The 14,714-nt window shown below is 52.2% G+C and overlaps 1 protein-coding gene across 1 annotated transcript; it reads right to left on the bottom strand.

Moving 5' to 3' along the window:
• Positions 1-2,185: 2,185 nt before the first annotated feature.
• Positions 2,186-14,310, bottom strand: Ckm (creatine kinase, M-type). Its single transcript, XM_003464577.5, has 8 exons — positions 14,109-14,310; positions 11,815-12,027; positions 10,758-10,912; positions 9,999-10,131; positions 5,344-5,515; positions 3,949-4,072; positions 3,306-3,495; positions 2,186-2,666 (listed from the first exon to the last, which is right to left on the bottom strand). The coding sequence occupies exons 2-8, from the start codon at positions 12,005-12,007 to the stop codon at positions 2,488-2,490; spliced, it is 1,146 nt and encodes a 381-aa protein (XP_003464625.1). The 5' UTR covers positions 12,008-12,027; positions 14,109-14,310; the 3' UTR covers positions 2,186-2,487.
• Between the last annotated feature and the right edge of the window lie 404 nt (positions 14,311-14,714).

Consider the following 14,714-nt stretch of genomic DNA (forward strand, 5'->3'; position numbering starts at 1 on the left):
TATCCTTTAGTAGGTTCTGTCTCAGAAGTCCTCATCAATTTGTTGCCAAGCTCTAACGACCACTCTGATTGGCCCACATAAATCATGTGATTATCCCTGAGCCAATCACTGACTAGAGTGGCCAGACCCTTACCTATATCGTACTTGAGGTTTCCCCAAGAGTCAAGGCATCCAGGCCAAGAAGGGACACGGGTGCCAGACAGATTTCCACAGGGGAAGGCGGAGGTTGTCCACATAGGGCCTGGAGCCAAAGTGAGCACCCTAGGTGTTCTGAGTCGCAAAGGGACTGTGGGAGTTTTTGTGTGCGGGAGAGGCGAGTAGGGCTCCCAAGGCGTCCTCCATGCTGGGCCGGCCTAGTGTTTCCCTCCTGGAGTTCACAGCCCAGTGATTTAAGGCGAATACGTCCCCAGACCAACCATTCAGAGGTGGATCAGCACTACAGAAGGCTTCCTGGAGGAGGGGACTTGCATCCGAGGCAGTGGGCACTGCGTGCACAGTAACTGGAAGGATCACAGGTTCATCCGCAAATGGCGCATGATTCAGGATGAACGCAGAGTCACTGCAAAGTGTCAGGGGACCTTGAAGGGCGCAGAGAGAACCTGGATTTTCCTCCAGGGCCACTGGAGATCTATGACAAGGTGTGAGCAGGGAGGGACAGTATTCTGTTTTTGTTTCTCTGAAGATGAGCTCTCATTATGTACTTAAAGCTCACACTGGCCTCAAACTCGTTAAGATCCTCTTGCCTCAGCCTCCTGCGTGCTGGGATGACAGACGTGCTCCACCACATCCAGCAGAAAGGTTTTTTCCTATGTGCTGGTGGATGGGGGCAGGAAAGATGCCAGGATGCGATTCATGTGGACTTAAGTGACTTATGCAGCAGAATGTGGAGAATGTGTCACTAGCAGATACACAAGCTGCGGATTTGGCCGGCTTGGGGCTGTGCCTGCATGAGTGTGGTCTCGTGGCCTCTGGGCGTGGAGCTAGCAATAGCAATGGGCCTGCAGTAGCTGATAAAGCTGCTCCACAGCCTGCAATTGGTGATAAAGTTGTAAAGGACATCCTGGCGTCTTTCACTAGGGATCAAACCTGGGGTTCTCACACTGGGCTACATCCTCAGCCCTTTATTATCTTTTTACTTTGAGATGGGACCTTGACCTGTTTGGCTGAGTGGAGCCCCAAGCTTGGCTCAAACTTGTGGTCCTCCTGCCTCGGGCTCCAAGAGTGCTGAGATGACAGACTTGGGTCACCAAGGCTAGCTGGTCTTGTATCTTCTAACTTTCCTGTATTGGTGATCCTCAGAACTCTTGGGCACATCCTTGAGTCTGTATCTTCCCCTCCGTATAAGAAGATGGACTTTTTTTTTTGATGGACTTCTTGAGGGGGCTTAATCTGTCCCTTAAGAGTTTAACAAAGTCTCTACCAGGTTCCTTAGGCATCTGGCTTCCACTTTCTCTGGCCCACATTTCTGAAACTTGTGTCACTTTTTGGGCCCACCCAATATATCCTTACCTGGACCCCTTGACCACTTTGGCTGAGTGGAAGTTACTGACGCGTCCAGCAACAATAGGCATTTGGCTGCCGACTGACCACTGTGAGCTCTCATTCTTGGCTGCTCTGCCGTGATACCCTTCTGCTCTTTCCTGGGACCAAAATCCCCAAAAGACCCACCCTGGACTGTATAAGAATGCTCAGACCCATGCCCCAGACTCAGGAAAGGTCTGGGCTCCACAGTGAATTCAGGGGAAGCCTGGACTCCATAGTGAGACCCTGGATCCAAAAAAGGAAAAAAAAAAAATGCTGGCAGCGGTAGAGGATGTGGCAGGGTGAACAGGAGGAAGCCAGTGAAAAGCCTAACAATGGTGGAGGTGCTGAGATTCGGGGCCAGACTCAGGTGGGTTTGGGCCTCCTTTTCCCCTTTGTGGCCTGTATGTTTGAGATCTGAGATTGCCTGACTGAGAGCCGAAGTCAGAGAGGGCCCAGGCTTCGCTGTCTGATGGCGGGTGGCCCACAGCTGTCAGGGCTCAGATTCTTCCTCCAGCCTCATCGCAGGGATTAGTCTGTACTCTAACCTCATTTTAGAGAGAGGATAAAGCACATCTAGAAAGGGAAATCATTTTGAGGACACAGCCGCCAACTGCAAAAAACACGCTCCTCCTCTGCTCTCAGCGACTGTCACACACACAGCTAAGGCCACCATTGCTTTTATTCATTTATTGTTTTACGTGGAGAAGCCGCGGAGCTCCACGTGTGCTGGGGTGCTCCCCATTACCCTGAGCTCCTGTGGTGGGCAGGGCTCTGGAAATCAGAGTGGGAAAGAGGTTTTTTTATCAGCCAGAATTGAGAGGATGGAGTCCACTGGCTGGACTCTGAGAGATGGAGGAACTCAGAAAAGGGCCGATGTTAGGGGCTGGGGCCAGGGCAAGGGGTGCAGGGCCTGGTCTTCCCGTGGGCTGCGGCTCCTGCAGGTGACAGCAGCCAGGCTGGTGCCTACTTCTGGGCAGGGATCATGTCGTCGATGGACTGGCCCTTCTCCAGCTTCTTCTCCATCTCCACCATGAGCTTCACACCATCCACCACCAGCTGCACCTGTTCCACCTCAGACGAGCCCAGCCGATCTGCATTGGAGATGTCGAACACGGAGCCCACAGCAGCTGTGTCCACACCACCTGTGGGAGCAGAGGACAGGGCATGAGCAGGAGCACAGTGGCCAGGAGGTGCCCAGGACAACCTCGGCAGCCATGTGTATGCAGTTCCTGGCCCAGCAGGTTCGGCTGCACAGAAACTGGGTAATGGCTCTCTACTTGGCCCACCTGTCCAGCCTTAGCTATGATAGGTACTTCACTCACCAACCACTCAACATGAAAACACAGCAAAACACAGGGCTGTGATCCCAGCACTCTCAGGAAGCTGAGGCAGGAGGATCACACAGAGTTCAAGACCAGCTTGGGCTACATAGTTCAAGGCTGACCTGAACCACATAGTGAGATCCTGTCTCATAATACACATGCATACACAGAGAGAGAGAGGGAGAGAGAGAGAGAGAAAGGGAGGAGAGGGGGGAAGGGAGGGAAGGGAAGGCAATATGGCTACCAGAGGTTGAGTTCTGACCACACCTCATTTACAGATGGGGAAACTAAGGCCCCAAGAGAGATTAGGGGATGATATACTACTGAGATAGACATTCGTGCCCATTTTACAGGGAAAAAACTGAGTTTCACAGCAGGGCAGCCGTTATCCACTGCAACATTCAAGGGGATGCTCCACCCAACCTCACAGACTCTGGTCAGGAGAGGCCCCCGACACACCTGTGCCCCGCTTCTGCAGGCGCAGGCGGGTGAGAATCTCCTCGAACTTGGGGTGTTTGCTGAGGTGCGCCAGCTTCACGTGCACGCCGCCGCGCAGCCCAGTGCCCAGGTTAGACGGGCAGGTGAGCACGTAGCCCAGATGCTCATTCCACATGAAGGGGTGGCCAGCTTTCTTAAAGATCTCCTCGATCTGAGAGCCGGCGGAGGGAGGAAACAAAGGTTAGCACCAGCGGTCACCACAAAATATTGCCAGGTTCAAAGGGACAGGGCATGTGGACATAGATGGAGACCGTCTGGAGGGGTAGAGCTAAAGAGTGCGGACGGGGGAGAATCCAGGAGGGTCCTGCTGCACAGGAGGCGGGATTCTAAGGGGCGGGGCTTTCAGGGTGCCGGATTCTTATAGGCCAGCCTCGGGCATAGGGGTGGAGCCAATATTAGGGGCGGGGCCTTGGAATGGAGTGATTCTAAGAGCGGGGCTCAGGTTAGGGACCCGGTCTAGCATAGGAAGCAGGGGTCCTTTGGGAAGTGGCTTCTGGGGGCGGGCCTTCGGGGAGGGGCGGGGCTTGCGCGGGAGGGGCGTGTGCTCTAGAAGGCAGGGCACTCAGGTTTGGGGAGAGATTAGTAGTGCGGGGCAGATGCTCACCTTCTGCAGGCCCACACAGAAACGGCGGAAAACTTCCTTCATGTTGCCCCCCTTCTCCATGGAGATGACCCGGAGGTGGTCCTCCTCGTTCACCCACACCAGAAAGCTCTTGTTATCATTGTGCCTGGGGTGGGGGTGACAAGAGGGCAAGGAGTCAGTGCCCAAACATAACACCCCCCCCACCCCCGCTGCAGAAGGCTGGCCTGAGGGGCAGGAGATGAGTGGTTGGGTTTCCAAACAATCACAGAGAATTAAACCCGAAGACTTTGAAAGCCATGCCTCTGCACAACCCCCAGCCTGGGACAGAAGGCTTTTAAGGATTTAGTCTGGACAACATTACAGAGATTCTTGGGAGTGGGCTGTCACTCAGTGGTAGGCACTTGCCTAGCATGCAGGAGGCCGTGGGTTCCATCTTCAGCACCAAAAAATAAAAAGAAAATAACTAAAAGAAAATTACAGACTCCTGGCATCTCAGGCTCTGGCCCCCAGGAGCTTGATTTCAGAGTAGCTGAGCCTGAGTGACCCTACATCTGTAATACCCCAAATCCAAGTACCTGGGAAACAGGCTTAGAATCATAAAACATTAAAACCTAAAAGGGAGTTGTATGTGGTGGTGCAAGCTTGTAATCCCAGCACTCTGGGAAGTCAAGGCAGAAAGATCAAGATTCAAAGCCAGTCCGAGAAATTCAGTAATATAGGTGAGACCTTGTCTCAAAATTTAAAAATGAACAAAGTAAATTTTAAAAAGAGATGGGGAACCTAGCTGTAATCCCAGCGCTCGGGAGACTGAAGCAGGAGGATCACAGTGAGTTCAGTCATCCTGGACTCCATAGCCAGATTTTGTCTCAAAATAAAAAAGGGCTGAGGGTAAAGCTTAGTGTCAAGACCCTGGGTTCAATCCCCAGTACTGGGGGAGAAAATTTATTACATAAATTATTTAATCTTGGTAAGAATTCCAAGAGCCAAGAATTATTGTGATCCCTGCTGCATAGATGGAGAAACTGGCCAGCTTACCAAGGCCATGCAATTGAATAGCTTTTTTCCCCTCTTTTTTAATTTGAGACACTTTGAGACAGTCTTACATTGCCCAAACTGGTTTCAAAGTCCAGGGCTCAAGTGACCCTTTCACCTCAGTCTCCACAGTAGCCGGGATCACTGGAAGGTGCAGTCACACAGCCAGTAAGTGACAGAGCAGGGCTTGGGACCCGGGAGTCTGGTTCGCCTCAATTCTTTATTGCACTTCTCTGTTCCAAGTTTCGCAAAATATGACACGCAGACCACAAGACAGCAGGGTGCAGGGCAAGGTCATGATCTCCACTATGCCAGAGGCATGAAGACAGTCACAGGGGATGAGAAGACACTGCAGGAAAAGGAAACTGGGGGTGAAGGGCTCACCAGATGCCACGAGCGTCGGGCCAGTCTCGGGCCATGCCTGAGGCCAGCAGCAGTGGGGACACAGGCTTGTCGAACAGGAAGTGGTCATCAATAAGCTGCTGCTGCTCCTGCTCGGTCATGCTCTTCAGAGGGTAGTACTTGCCCTTGAATTCACCCGTCAGGCTGTTGAGGGCTGAGGGAGCGCACGGTGGGTGGTTAAGAGCCTGCCCCGGGTGTGGGGACCCTGAGCCTTTGGATATCCTGAAGGCACCTATGCTGTGAGTGTATAGACCTGGCCCCAATTTGATCCCTCCCTGGCTGCTCCTAAGGACAAACAGCAGACCCTTCTGTCCAGCCCTCCAGCAGGTGACAATGTGCAGTGTCTGCTGCTGACTAGTAACCACAGAGTCAGTCTCAGGCCTCTGGAGACCACTGGTAAATCCTACTCTAAAATACACCGCTATGCCAGGCATAGTGGCACAAACCTGTAATCCCCGAATTTGGGAGGCTGAGGCAGGAGGATTGCCACTAGTTCAAGCCCAGCCTGGGCTATACAATGAGTTTAAGGCCAGCCTGAAATACAAAGCAAGATAGTATCTCGAAAAACAACAACAAATAAATAAAATAGACTGCTATTTGTATATATTCATGTTTTAAATATGTGTATATGGAATAGATTTGTATGTATACAATAAGTATTCATGTAACATTTATACATTATATGTATTTTTTGTCTTTTTTGTTTATCGTTACTGGGAATTGAACTCATGACTGTGCTCTTGCAAGGCAAGCACTTATGCCACTGAGCTAAATCCCAGCCCCCCACCCCCCACCCCCGCTTTTTTTTTGTCTTTTAGAGACAGGGTCTCTCTATGCAGTTCAGGCTGGCCTTGAGCTCACTTTGTAGTGCAGGCTGGTCCTGAACTCCCAACGATCCTCCTGCCTCAGCCTCCCAAGTGCTGGGATTACAGACATGAGCCACCATGCCTGGCTACATTATGTGTATTTAACACATTGTAATATTGCTATTAAAATTTTTTTTAATTTTATATAGTTACAGGTGGGGTCTTCAGAGGTGCCTGGATCTAGAGTATGTGATGATGGGGTTAAAGGCATGTGAGTACTAGATCAGTCCAGTGATTGGTTTGGCACCTATCCTAAGCCCCATCGCCTAGATAAAACATAAAAGGAGCAGAAAGATGCTGCTAAGGTTGCTGAAGCCAGTGACTGTCACTAATCTGAGGCCAACCTGGGCTACATATTGAGATCAAGACCAGCCTGAACTATGTGGTGAGACCCCATCTTCACACACACACACACACACACACACACACACTCAAAGTAACTGAAACAGAATTTGGTACCAGAAGTGAGGTCGTTTCTGCGACTATACCTGACCATGTGGTTCAAAAGCTGTGGGAACTGGCTTATGGGAACAGTTAAGAAAGATTGGGGCTGGGGATTTAGCTCAGCGGCATAATCGCCTGCCTTGCAAGCGCATGGTTGTGAGTTCAATCCCCAGTACTGATAAAAAAAAAAATTTAAAAATTTTAAAAAAAAAGAAAGAAAGATTTAGAGATGCTAGCTAGAAAACAGTAGCCCTGGAGCGCCTGACACTGTACTTGTTGGAAAATTCTAGTCAGAGGTCAGAAAACCAAAATACTGCTAAAAATGCAGCTGGGAAAGACCAGGCTTAAGAAGTTTATGCTGAAAAACAAGGACTTTATTGGCCATTAGACTCCAGAACGTGTGTGTTATACACCTTAGCAAAGAGCTTGTCTACATTTTGTTCATATCCAGAGACTTTGCCCAAAACTAAGATAAAAAGTGACAGACTAATTAATCTTGCAGAAAAATAATTTCAAAGCAGTCTAATGTTGGGGCAGTGACATGGCTACTATGTGGGAATTTAGCCAGATTTATGTTAAAAATCAAGAACAAAGAGCTCAACAAAATAATTTAAAATGTTATAAATTTGTCCAAAGAAAAAGCACCAACACTACTGATTTCTCTGATTTGCTGAAGAGAAAGATTTGTACTGATACTGTTCAGACAATTGAAGGCAGATGTCTCGTGCTCTGGGTGAATGATCTGGAGATGACAATACACAGTACCATTGTTACCCCCTGATTTGTGTACTTTAAAATTTTGTTGTAGAGGGGCTGAGAATTTAACTCAGCAGCATAAGCACCTGCCTTGCAAGCAGGCGGTCGTGAGTTCAATCCCCAGTACCGATTTAAAAAAAAAAAAATTGCTGTAGTTTTTTTTCTTGTTCTTTTTTTTCTTTTTATCAATGAACAAAATAGGTTTTTAAAAAAAAAAGCACCATAAAACTGTAGAATACAAAGATAAAATAGAAGAAAACTTGATTGCTTAAAAAGATATGAAACATGGCTTCAATACATCACAAAAAGCATAAGACTCCACCTTTTACAGCCTCAAAATTGCAAAAGTAAAAAACTTTGCTTTAAGAAGAGAACCCCAAGAATGTGGTGCATGCCTGTAATCCCAGCACTCAGAAGGCTGAGATAGGAAAATCACCACAAGTTCAAGTCCAGCCTCTCAAAAAAGAGGTGGGGACAGGGCTGTAGCTCAGTGGCACCGCATTTGCCTGGAAAGCTTGAGGTCATGAGTTCGATTCCTGATACAAAAAAAGAAAAAATAGCGGCCCAGAAAAACATGTTCAGGGGGCTGGGGATTTAGCTCAGCGGCATAAGTACCTGCCTTGCGAGCAGGCAGTCGTGAGTTCCATCCCTGGTACCGGAAAAAAAAAAAAAAGAAAAGAAAAACATGTTCAAAAATAGCAGTAGTCTAGAAAAGTTGTTTTGCAAGATTTAATTCATAAGCACTCAACTTTTACAGCAAGAAAAAGAAAAAGAAACAAACAACTAAAAATGCCTGGCAGCAGGTACTGATTTTGGATGTGTGCAAAATGCAAGAGTTGTGAGGACAGAAAGACTTCCATCCAGATGTCAGAAAGCCCAGGAGGCCAGGCAGGGAGCCCCTGACAGGGTAACATACAAAGATGTAAATATAGAGCCCAAGATGCAGCAGGACCCCCAAAGTTCAAAGAGCCCAAAAATGTAGATCACCTGCCAGACTTAGAACTACAAGACTTCATGTCCGCCCTGTTAGGTTTTAGACCTGCTTCAATCCCATTTCTTTCTATCCCTCTGTTTATCCCTTTTTAAATCATAATGTCTATCTTGTAGCATTAAATGTTTGAAGTATTTAATTTTTTTGATACAGGAATTCATAGCTAAGAATTTGCCTTCAATCTCAAAAGCCTTTTAAACAGGCTTTTCAACAGTGCTAAAACTGTCAAGACCTTAGTAACCCCAGATAGATAACTGCCCTTTGTATGAAGAGATGTAGATGAGTCTTTGGGGGGTCAGGGGCAGAACGTGATGACCTGTGTCTAGATGCCCCCACCAAGGCCTCATGCAGCCATAGGTGGGGCTATTCAAGAAGTGACCGCATCCAGAGAGCCAGCAGTCTAGATAAAATATGAAAGGGCAGAACCAAGCAGCGAGGCGATTCCTTTGCTGCCTGTGGCTCTGCTGCCTTCCACCCGCCACACACTGTCTCTCCTCTGCAAGGCCCTGCCATGCCACCCTGGAGCCAGCCGACTACAGACTGAGACCTGCACCAACCGTCCGCCAAAATAAGCCTTCCCTCCATAACTCTGGGTGGTGGATATTTTCTCTCAGCAGCAACGACAAAAAGAAACAAGACAAATATACGTACATAACGCCCTGTGTTATGTGCTATCACAGCTACTGTATGAATATTAAAGTTTTCCTCCTCTCCTGTACCTGCGTGGCGGAGGAGACCCCACACAATGCTGGGCCATTCCTCCCGCGCCCAGCGCTGTCACCTCGACAGCTTAACATTGGCCATAGCGAGAGAATTTATGCCAGCGAAATTGGCTGTCACTGCGACTCAGGAATTTTTCCTCCTGGGGAGCGGCTGTTAAATATGTATCAGCACCAGGCTCCCTGCAGGTCCTGGTGCCCCTGCTCCCGGAGCACCCGCTCTGTCCCGACCCCAGCCCTGGGCCATGTCAGGGGCGCCCTTGGTCTCTGATCCCCCACTGCCTGCCCCGCTGAATCGGCAGCTGGAGGGGCCCACATCAGTATGAAACCCTTCCCTGGCTCCCCACACCGCGTGGCCCCAGCACCTCCGCCCTCCGCGGTCACACTGCCCCAGCCCGGCGGACTCCTGGCCGTTCCTGGCACACAGTGCCACCCCAGGGCCTGTGCACCTGCTGTTCCACCTGCTCCAGGTCCTTCCTCCCAGTGAAGTCTCAACACCCACTTATCAGGGGCTCCCCTTCCTGTTTCTCTGCCCCTATTCTTGGCTTCCTACCACTTTGGAACTACTAATTTCTTGGTGCGAGTTTCCTCTCTTCCCACCATGCTGAGAGCTCTGTGAGACCCGTCAATTCGCCCACCTTGTGCATCCCGGAGTGCCAGCGCCCTACCTATGACCAAGCCAACCTGAAATGTTTGCTGAATGAATGACTAACTGCGAGGACCAAGAGCAGCTGGGGGACTGCGGGACTTATCAGGACCCAAACATTCGAGCACCCACAATGTGCCTCGCAGGCTGTAGGTGTTTGGGAAACAGGAAGCGACAGGGACACACACACACACTCCCTGAGAGGAGGCACTCACCTTCTACAGACAGCTTCTCCACAGCGCGGCGCTCGCCACGGGAGCAGTGCGGAGGCAGCGTGTAGCCCTTGATGCTGCGCCCCGTACGCACGCGGCTGCTGAGCACGTAGTTGGGGTCCAGGTCGTCTCCGCCCTGGGGAGCACAGGCGTCAGGCTCGGGGACCCTGAGCATGCCGCCCAGCAAGCCTTCTGCCTCCTCCCAAGCCCTCAGAGCCTCCTCCCCAGATCCCAGATCTCCCACGGCCCCTCGGATCTACCCCAGCCCCAGGCTGCCCCCCCCTCTGACTTTGGTCACCTCCCACCCCTCCCCCCAGGTGTCCTGGCCCTGGAACCCACCACTTCCCCCTCCACTCTTTCCCCGCTCTGGTGTTTGAGACAGGGTCTCACCTTGTACTTCAGGCTACATGGATGTGGAGGCCAGGTCGTTTAGACTGGCCTCAAACTCATGATGATCTTCCTGCCTCAGCCTCCCAAGCATTTGGGATCGGCTCTTTTCTGGTTGCTTGTTTGGGTTTTTATTTCTCCAGATCTCCTTCCCATTCTTCTCTCCCCATCTCTGTTTCCCTCCATCTGGCTCATCTCTGAGCCTTCCCCTCCTGTCCCCCTCTCCTCCTCTAACTCTGCTCCTGTGACCTCTTCTCCATCCTCGGTCTCCACCCCTCACTGCTTCTGTGTCTCACCTTCCCCACACTCTTCCCACCTCCCCACCCTCCCAATCTCTGTGTCATTGCCTCTGTCCCCGGCCTGGGGGCCGCTGACCTTGAGGTTCTCGTGGTTGAGGTCAGTCTTGTGCTTATCAGTGGGTTTGAAGCCCCCATGCCGGTCCTGGATGATGGGGTCAAAGAGGTCCTTGAATACCGTGTAGGACTCCTCGTCGCCGGCCACGCAGCCCACAGTCATGATGAAAGGGTGACCTGGTGATGCAAGCTGAGGTCAGGGGTGCTGGCTCCCGGCGACTCAGCTGTGTGTGTGTGTGTCCAGCTCACAGGCTAGGGTGTGACTCTGTGATGGCCGTGGGTGCTGCCCACAGATGGCCAAAACAATAAAAATACAAAACCTGGGCACAGTGGTGCATATCTGTAACCCCTGCACTTGGGGAGGCTGAGGCAGGAGGATAGCAAGTTCAAACCTGGGCAACTAAGTGACTTAATGAGACCGTTTTGAAATAAAAATTTAAAAAGGGTTGGGGATGTAGCTCCATGTGAAGGCTCTGAGTTCAACCTCCAGTATGGAAAATAAGCAAACAATAAAAAAAATTTAAATTAGAAATTAAGGGCCAGGGACATAGCTCAACAGCATAAACTCCTGCCTGGAAAGCACAAGGTCCTGAGTTTGATTCCCGGTACCAAATAACATGAAATATAAATGAAAGGCCTGCTTATCAGCAGCAGGGGGAACAGGGGCCATGAGAGAGGGGCCCTTTTGGTCTCAGGCTATTGCAGCTGAGTAGGGTTAGGTTCTGGTCCCCTCTTCCAGGGGTCCTTTGAGAAAGCCCCTCGGGCTGGGGTCGTCCCTGGCCTTAAGGATCGTACACACCTGCCTCCAGGCTCAGCCCTGAGCCCTGGGGTACACAACTCCAATCTTCCCACACAGCTGCCCGTTTTTCAGATGAGGAAACTGAGGCTCAGGGCTTCCAAGAGGTCTCACATTATAACCACTCTCGTTTACAGGGTGGTTGACTGTGCACTGTCCCAAGCCTTCTGTGTCTCACCTCTGCCCCATGCTCACGGTTGCCATGGTACAGACAGAAGCTTGGGACCCCTCGGGATCCCAGTGGCCACCTCAGGTTCCTAAGGGCCACTGGGGCCCAACCTACCTGGGTTGTCCACGCCTGTCTGGATGACATCATCCAGGGTGAAGCCGGAGGGGGTCTCCTTGTCTCGCAGCTTGCTGTAGAGGGCAGGCGTCAGCACTTTGGCCATGTGGTTGTTGTGCTTGCTGAGGTCGGGGTACTCCTCCTCCGACTTGTAGTTCAGCTTGAACTTGTTGTGGGTGTTGCCGAAAGGCATGGCTGCAGTGGTGAGGGGACCTGAGGCGGGAGGAGCAAAGGGTCCTTCGTGAAGGGAGAGAGGAGCAAGAGAACCCAGCAAGGTTTGGGAGTCAGACAGGCTGTGGCCCTTTTTTTTTTTGTGACAGGGTCCCGCTGTGGGGCTCGGCTGGCCTTGAACTCACTCTGTAGCCCAGGCAGGGATCCTCCTGCCTCAGCCTCTCAAGTACTGCGGTTATTGGTGTGTGCCACTGCACATTGACAACCTGAAATTTTTTTTTCTAGTACCAGGAATTGAATTCATGACCTTGTGCTTGCCAAACAGGTGCTGTGCCACTAAGCTATACCCCCGGCCCAACAGCCTGAATTTTAATCCCAGCTCTCTTCTTACAACTAGCTGTGGCCTTGGGCAAGCTGCTGAACTGCTCTGTGTCTGTTTGTGCACCTGTGAAATGGGGACCAGGACAGCACTGGCCTCCTGGGAGTGCTGAAGGGTTCAACGAGTTGATGTGTGGAGCCTTGGCTCCCACAGGCCTCTGCTCAGCCAGGTCACTGCGGCCCCAGTTTCCCAGGCCCCGGGGAGGCAGAGGTGAGGTGTGGCTGGAAATGGGCGCATGAGCAGAGAAAGAACAGCTCTCCATCAAGGCTCCAGTCCAGGGGCCGCAGTTTGGGGGGAAAAAGGCTCAGCCAAACCAGCTTCAAATCCCACCTATGCCCTTTTCCTGCTGTGTGATGCCAGGCCGATCACTGGGCCTCTCTGGACCTCAGTTTCCTTGGAATCCAACCTTCCGAGCCAGGCAGCAGGAAAAGCTTTGCGAGGCTCGGCACCAGGGCAGCTGAGACGGGACCCTGGCTCCCATGTGGGGCCCCCTGGTGGCTGCTGCTCTGGTTGCTCTTATTTTTATTTATGGAATACCGGGCTTTGAACTCAGGGAGAACTGAGTTACACTCTGTTTTGTGTGTGTGTGTGTGTGTGTGTGTGTGTGTGTGTGTGTGTGTGTTTTCAAGACAGTGTCTCACTAAATTGCCAGGCTGTGTTTAAATTTGCAATCTTCTTGCCTCAGCCTCCTGAGTAACTGGGATTACAACTGTGTAATTACTAGGGATTAACACCTGGCTGTTACCATTTGTATTTACTACATCCAGAAAGAAGACGAAACTGTCCAGCAGAAAGGGTGGACAGTCCTGCCCAGCTCCAGGGATTATGGGAGGGAAATCAAGACCAAGGTGAGCTGAGGGCGGGGATAGGGTAGGGGGCAGGAGGACAGGGACCTGCCCAGACCTCCCAGCTGGGTCCAGGATGGCTATTTTTAGGGCTTGGCAGCCGCCTGCTACCCCGCCCCTGGCTGCCACCCCACCTCCTATTCCGGGTCGGCTTGCACCAAGTCAGCAGGAGGACAGGTGGGCTGGGGTGGCAGGGAGGACACACACCCCAGCCTCAGAGCTCAAGGACATCCTAGGTTTCCATCTTGGACCCCTTCCCTTCAGAGGGTGTCCCCACGCCCCTCCCTGCCAGGGACACCCCCATGGGAAGGCACTGAGCTTAAGTTAGTGACTCCCAAAGAAACACAAGCAGAAATAGCCCCAGAGCCATATAACGATCTCAGCTGCAACTCAGACCACAGAGAACAGTCACACGGTCACACCCCCAAGCTCAGGGACACACAGATAGAGGCACTCGTGAGAGCTTGGCAGGTCAGACACAAGGTCACAGGGACCCACAAGATCACACACACAAAGACCCCCCAACACCTGCAGACCCTGACAGGTGACACCTCCCACCACTGTGGCTCCCAGCTCCCCGTGACAAGCTATAATGCACAGGGGGCCTGGCCAGCCCGTCCCCAGCAGGAGGTGGCAGTCACACCAGCTGTCAAGAGCTCTGTGTCCATGATGGATAGTTCCCCTGTGCCCAGCCCTCTTGTGCTACAGGCAGGTCACAGTGGGTCTGGGCAAGCTCAAGGGTTGGGGGTTCCCGGGTAGACACCTCTGCGCAACACCGAGCACTGTGTGCAGGAGGCAAGTGAGACCACACACAGGTCCCCCCAGTGACGCACCAGCCCCCGACACCTTCAGGGACCCCAGCCATGGACACCACCAGATCCCCAGTCCCCAGGTAGTACCTGGCTGGGCTGTGCTGAAGGGGCTGTCTGTGTCCTGGAGGCGACGCTGACCCAGAGGGAGCGCCTGCAGCCCCGCCTTATATAGGGGGGCGCCTGGGCTGCACCATTGGCTGGAAGGGGCTGTCCCCAGGGAGGAGGCCCAGAAGGCAGCTGAACCTCATTGCCTGGGCACCGTGCCCACGCCAGACCCAGGCAGGCCTTGCGCCCAGCCCTATGGCCTTGTATGGGCCGCCGCAGGGGCTGGGCCCAGGCCCCCCCAGAGGGCTGGTTCCCCAAACAAGTGCTGAGTCGGGCTGGCGGGAACAGCTGGCCCCCCGCCGGGAACACGGGACAGGGGCTATAGGTGTCGTAGGCACGTAGAAGCCACCCTCCCCAGGCCCCTGGGTCTGTGGCAGCCACCAGCCTTTCCCTGGGCACTATCAACCCCCAAAAGCCTGTACCCCAGAACTCGGTCCTGGACTTCCCCACTTGCTGAGGGCCAGAACTCAGGAAACCTAGCAGTGACCCCAGGAGAACCAGGGCCAGGGCACCAGGGCCCAGAGAGGCTGTGTGACTTTGTCTCCTGTCACCTAGCCACAGGGAGGGCAGTGACCAAAGCCTATGCTG

The sequence above is a fragment of the Cavia porcellus genome, unplaced genomic scaffold (assembly GCF_034190915.1).
Source record: "Cavia porcellus strain 051 isolate PalLab524CR breed Dunkin Hartley unplaced genomic scaffold, mCavPor4.1 scaffold_7, whole genome shotgun sequence".
NCBI lineage: Eukaryota > Metazoa > Chordata > Mammalia > Rodentia > Caviidae > Cavia > Cavia porcellus.

Coding starts and splice junctions, on each gene's coding strand:
- Ckm (XM_003464577.5), bottom strand. CDS start 12,007: ATGCCTTTCGGCAACACCCACAACAAGTTCAAGCTGAACTACAAGTCG. Junction 5,516..9,998: donor GGAGAAGCTGTCTGTAGAAG/GTGAGTGCCTCC, acceptor GCGCTCCCTCAG/CCCTCAACAGCCTGACGGGT. Junction 4,073..5,343: donor CCCGACGCTCGTGGCATCTG/GTGAGCCCTTCA, acceptor CCCCCACCCCAG/GCACAATGATAACAAGAGCT.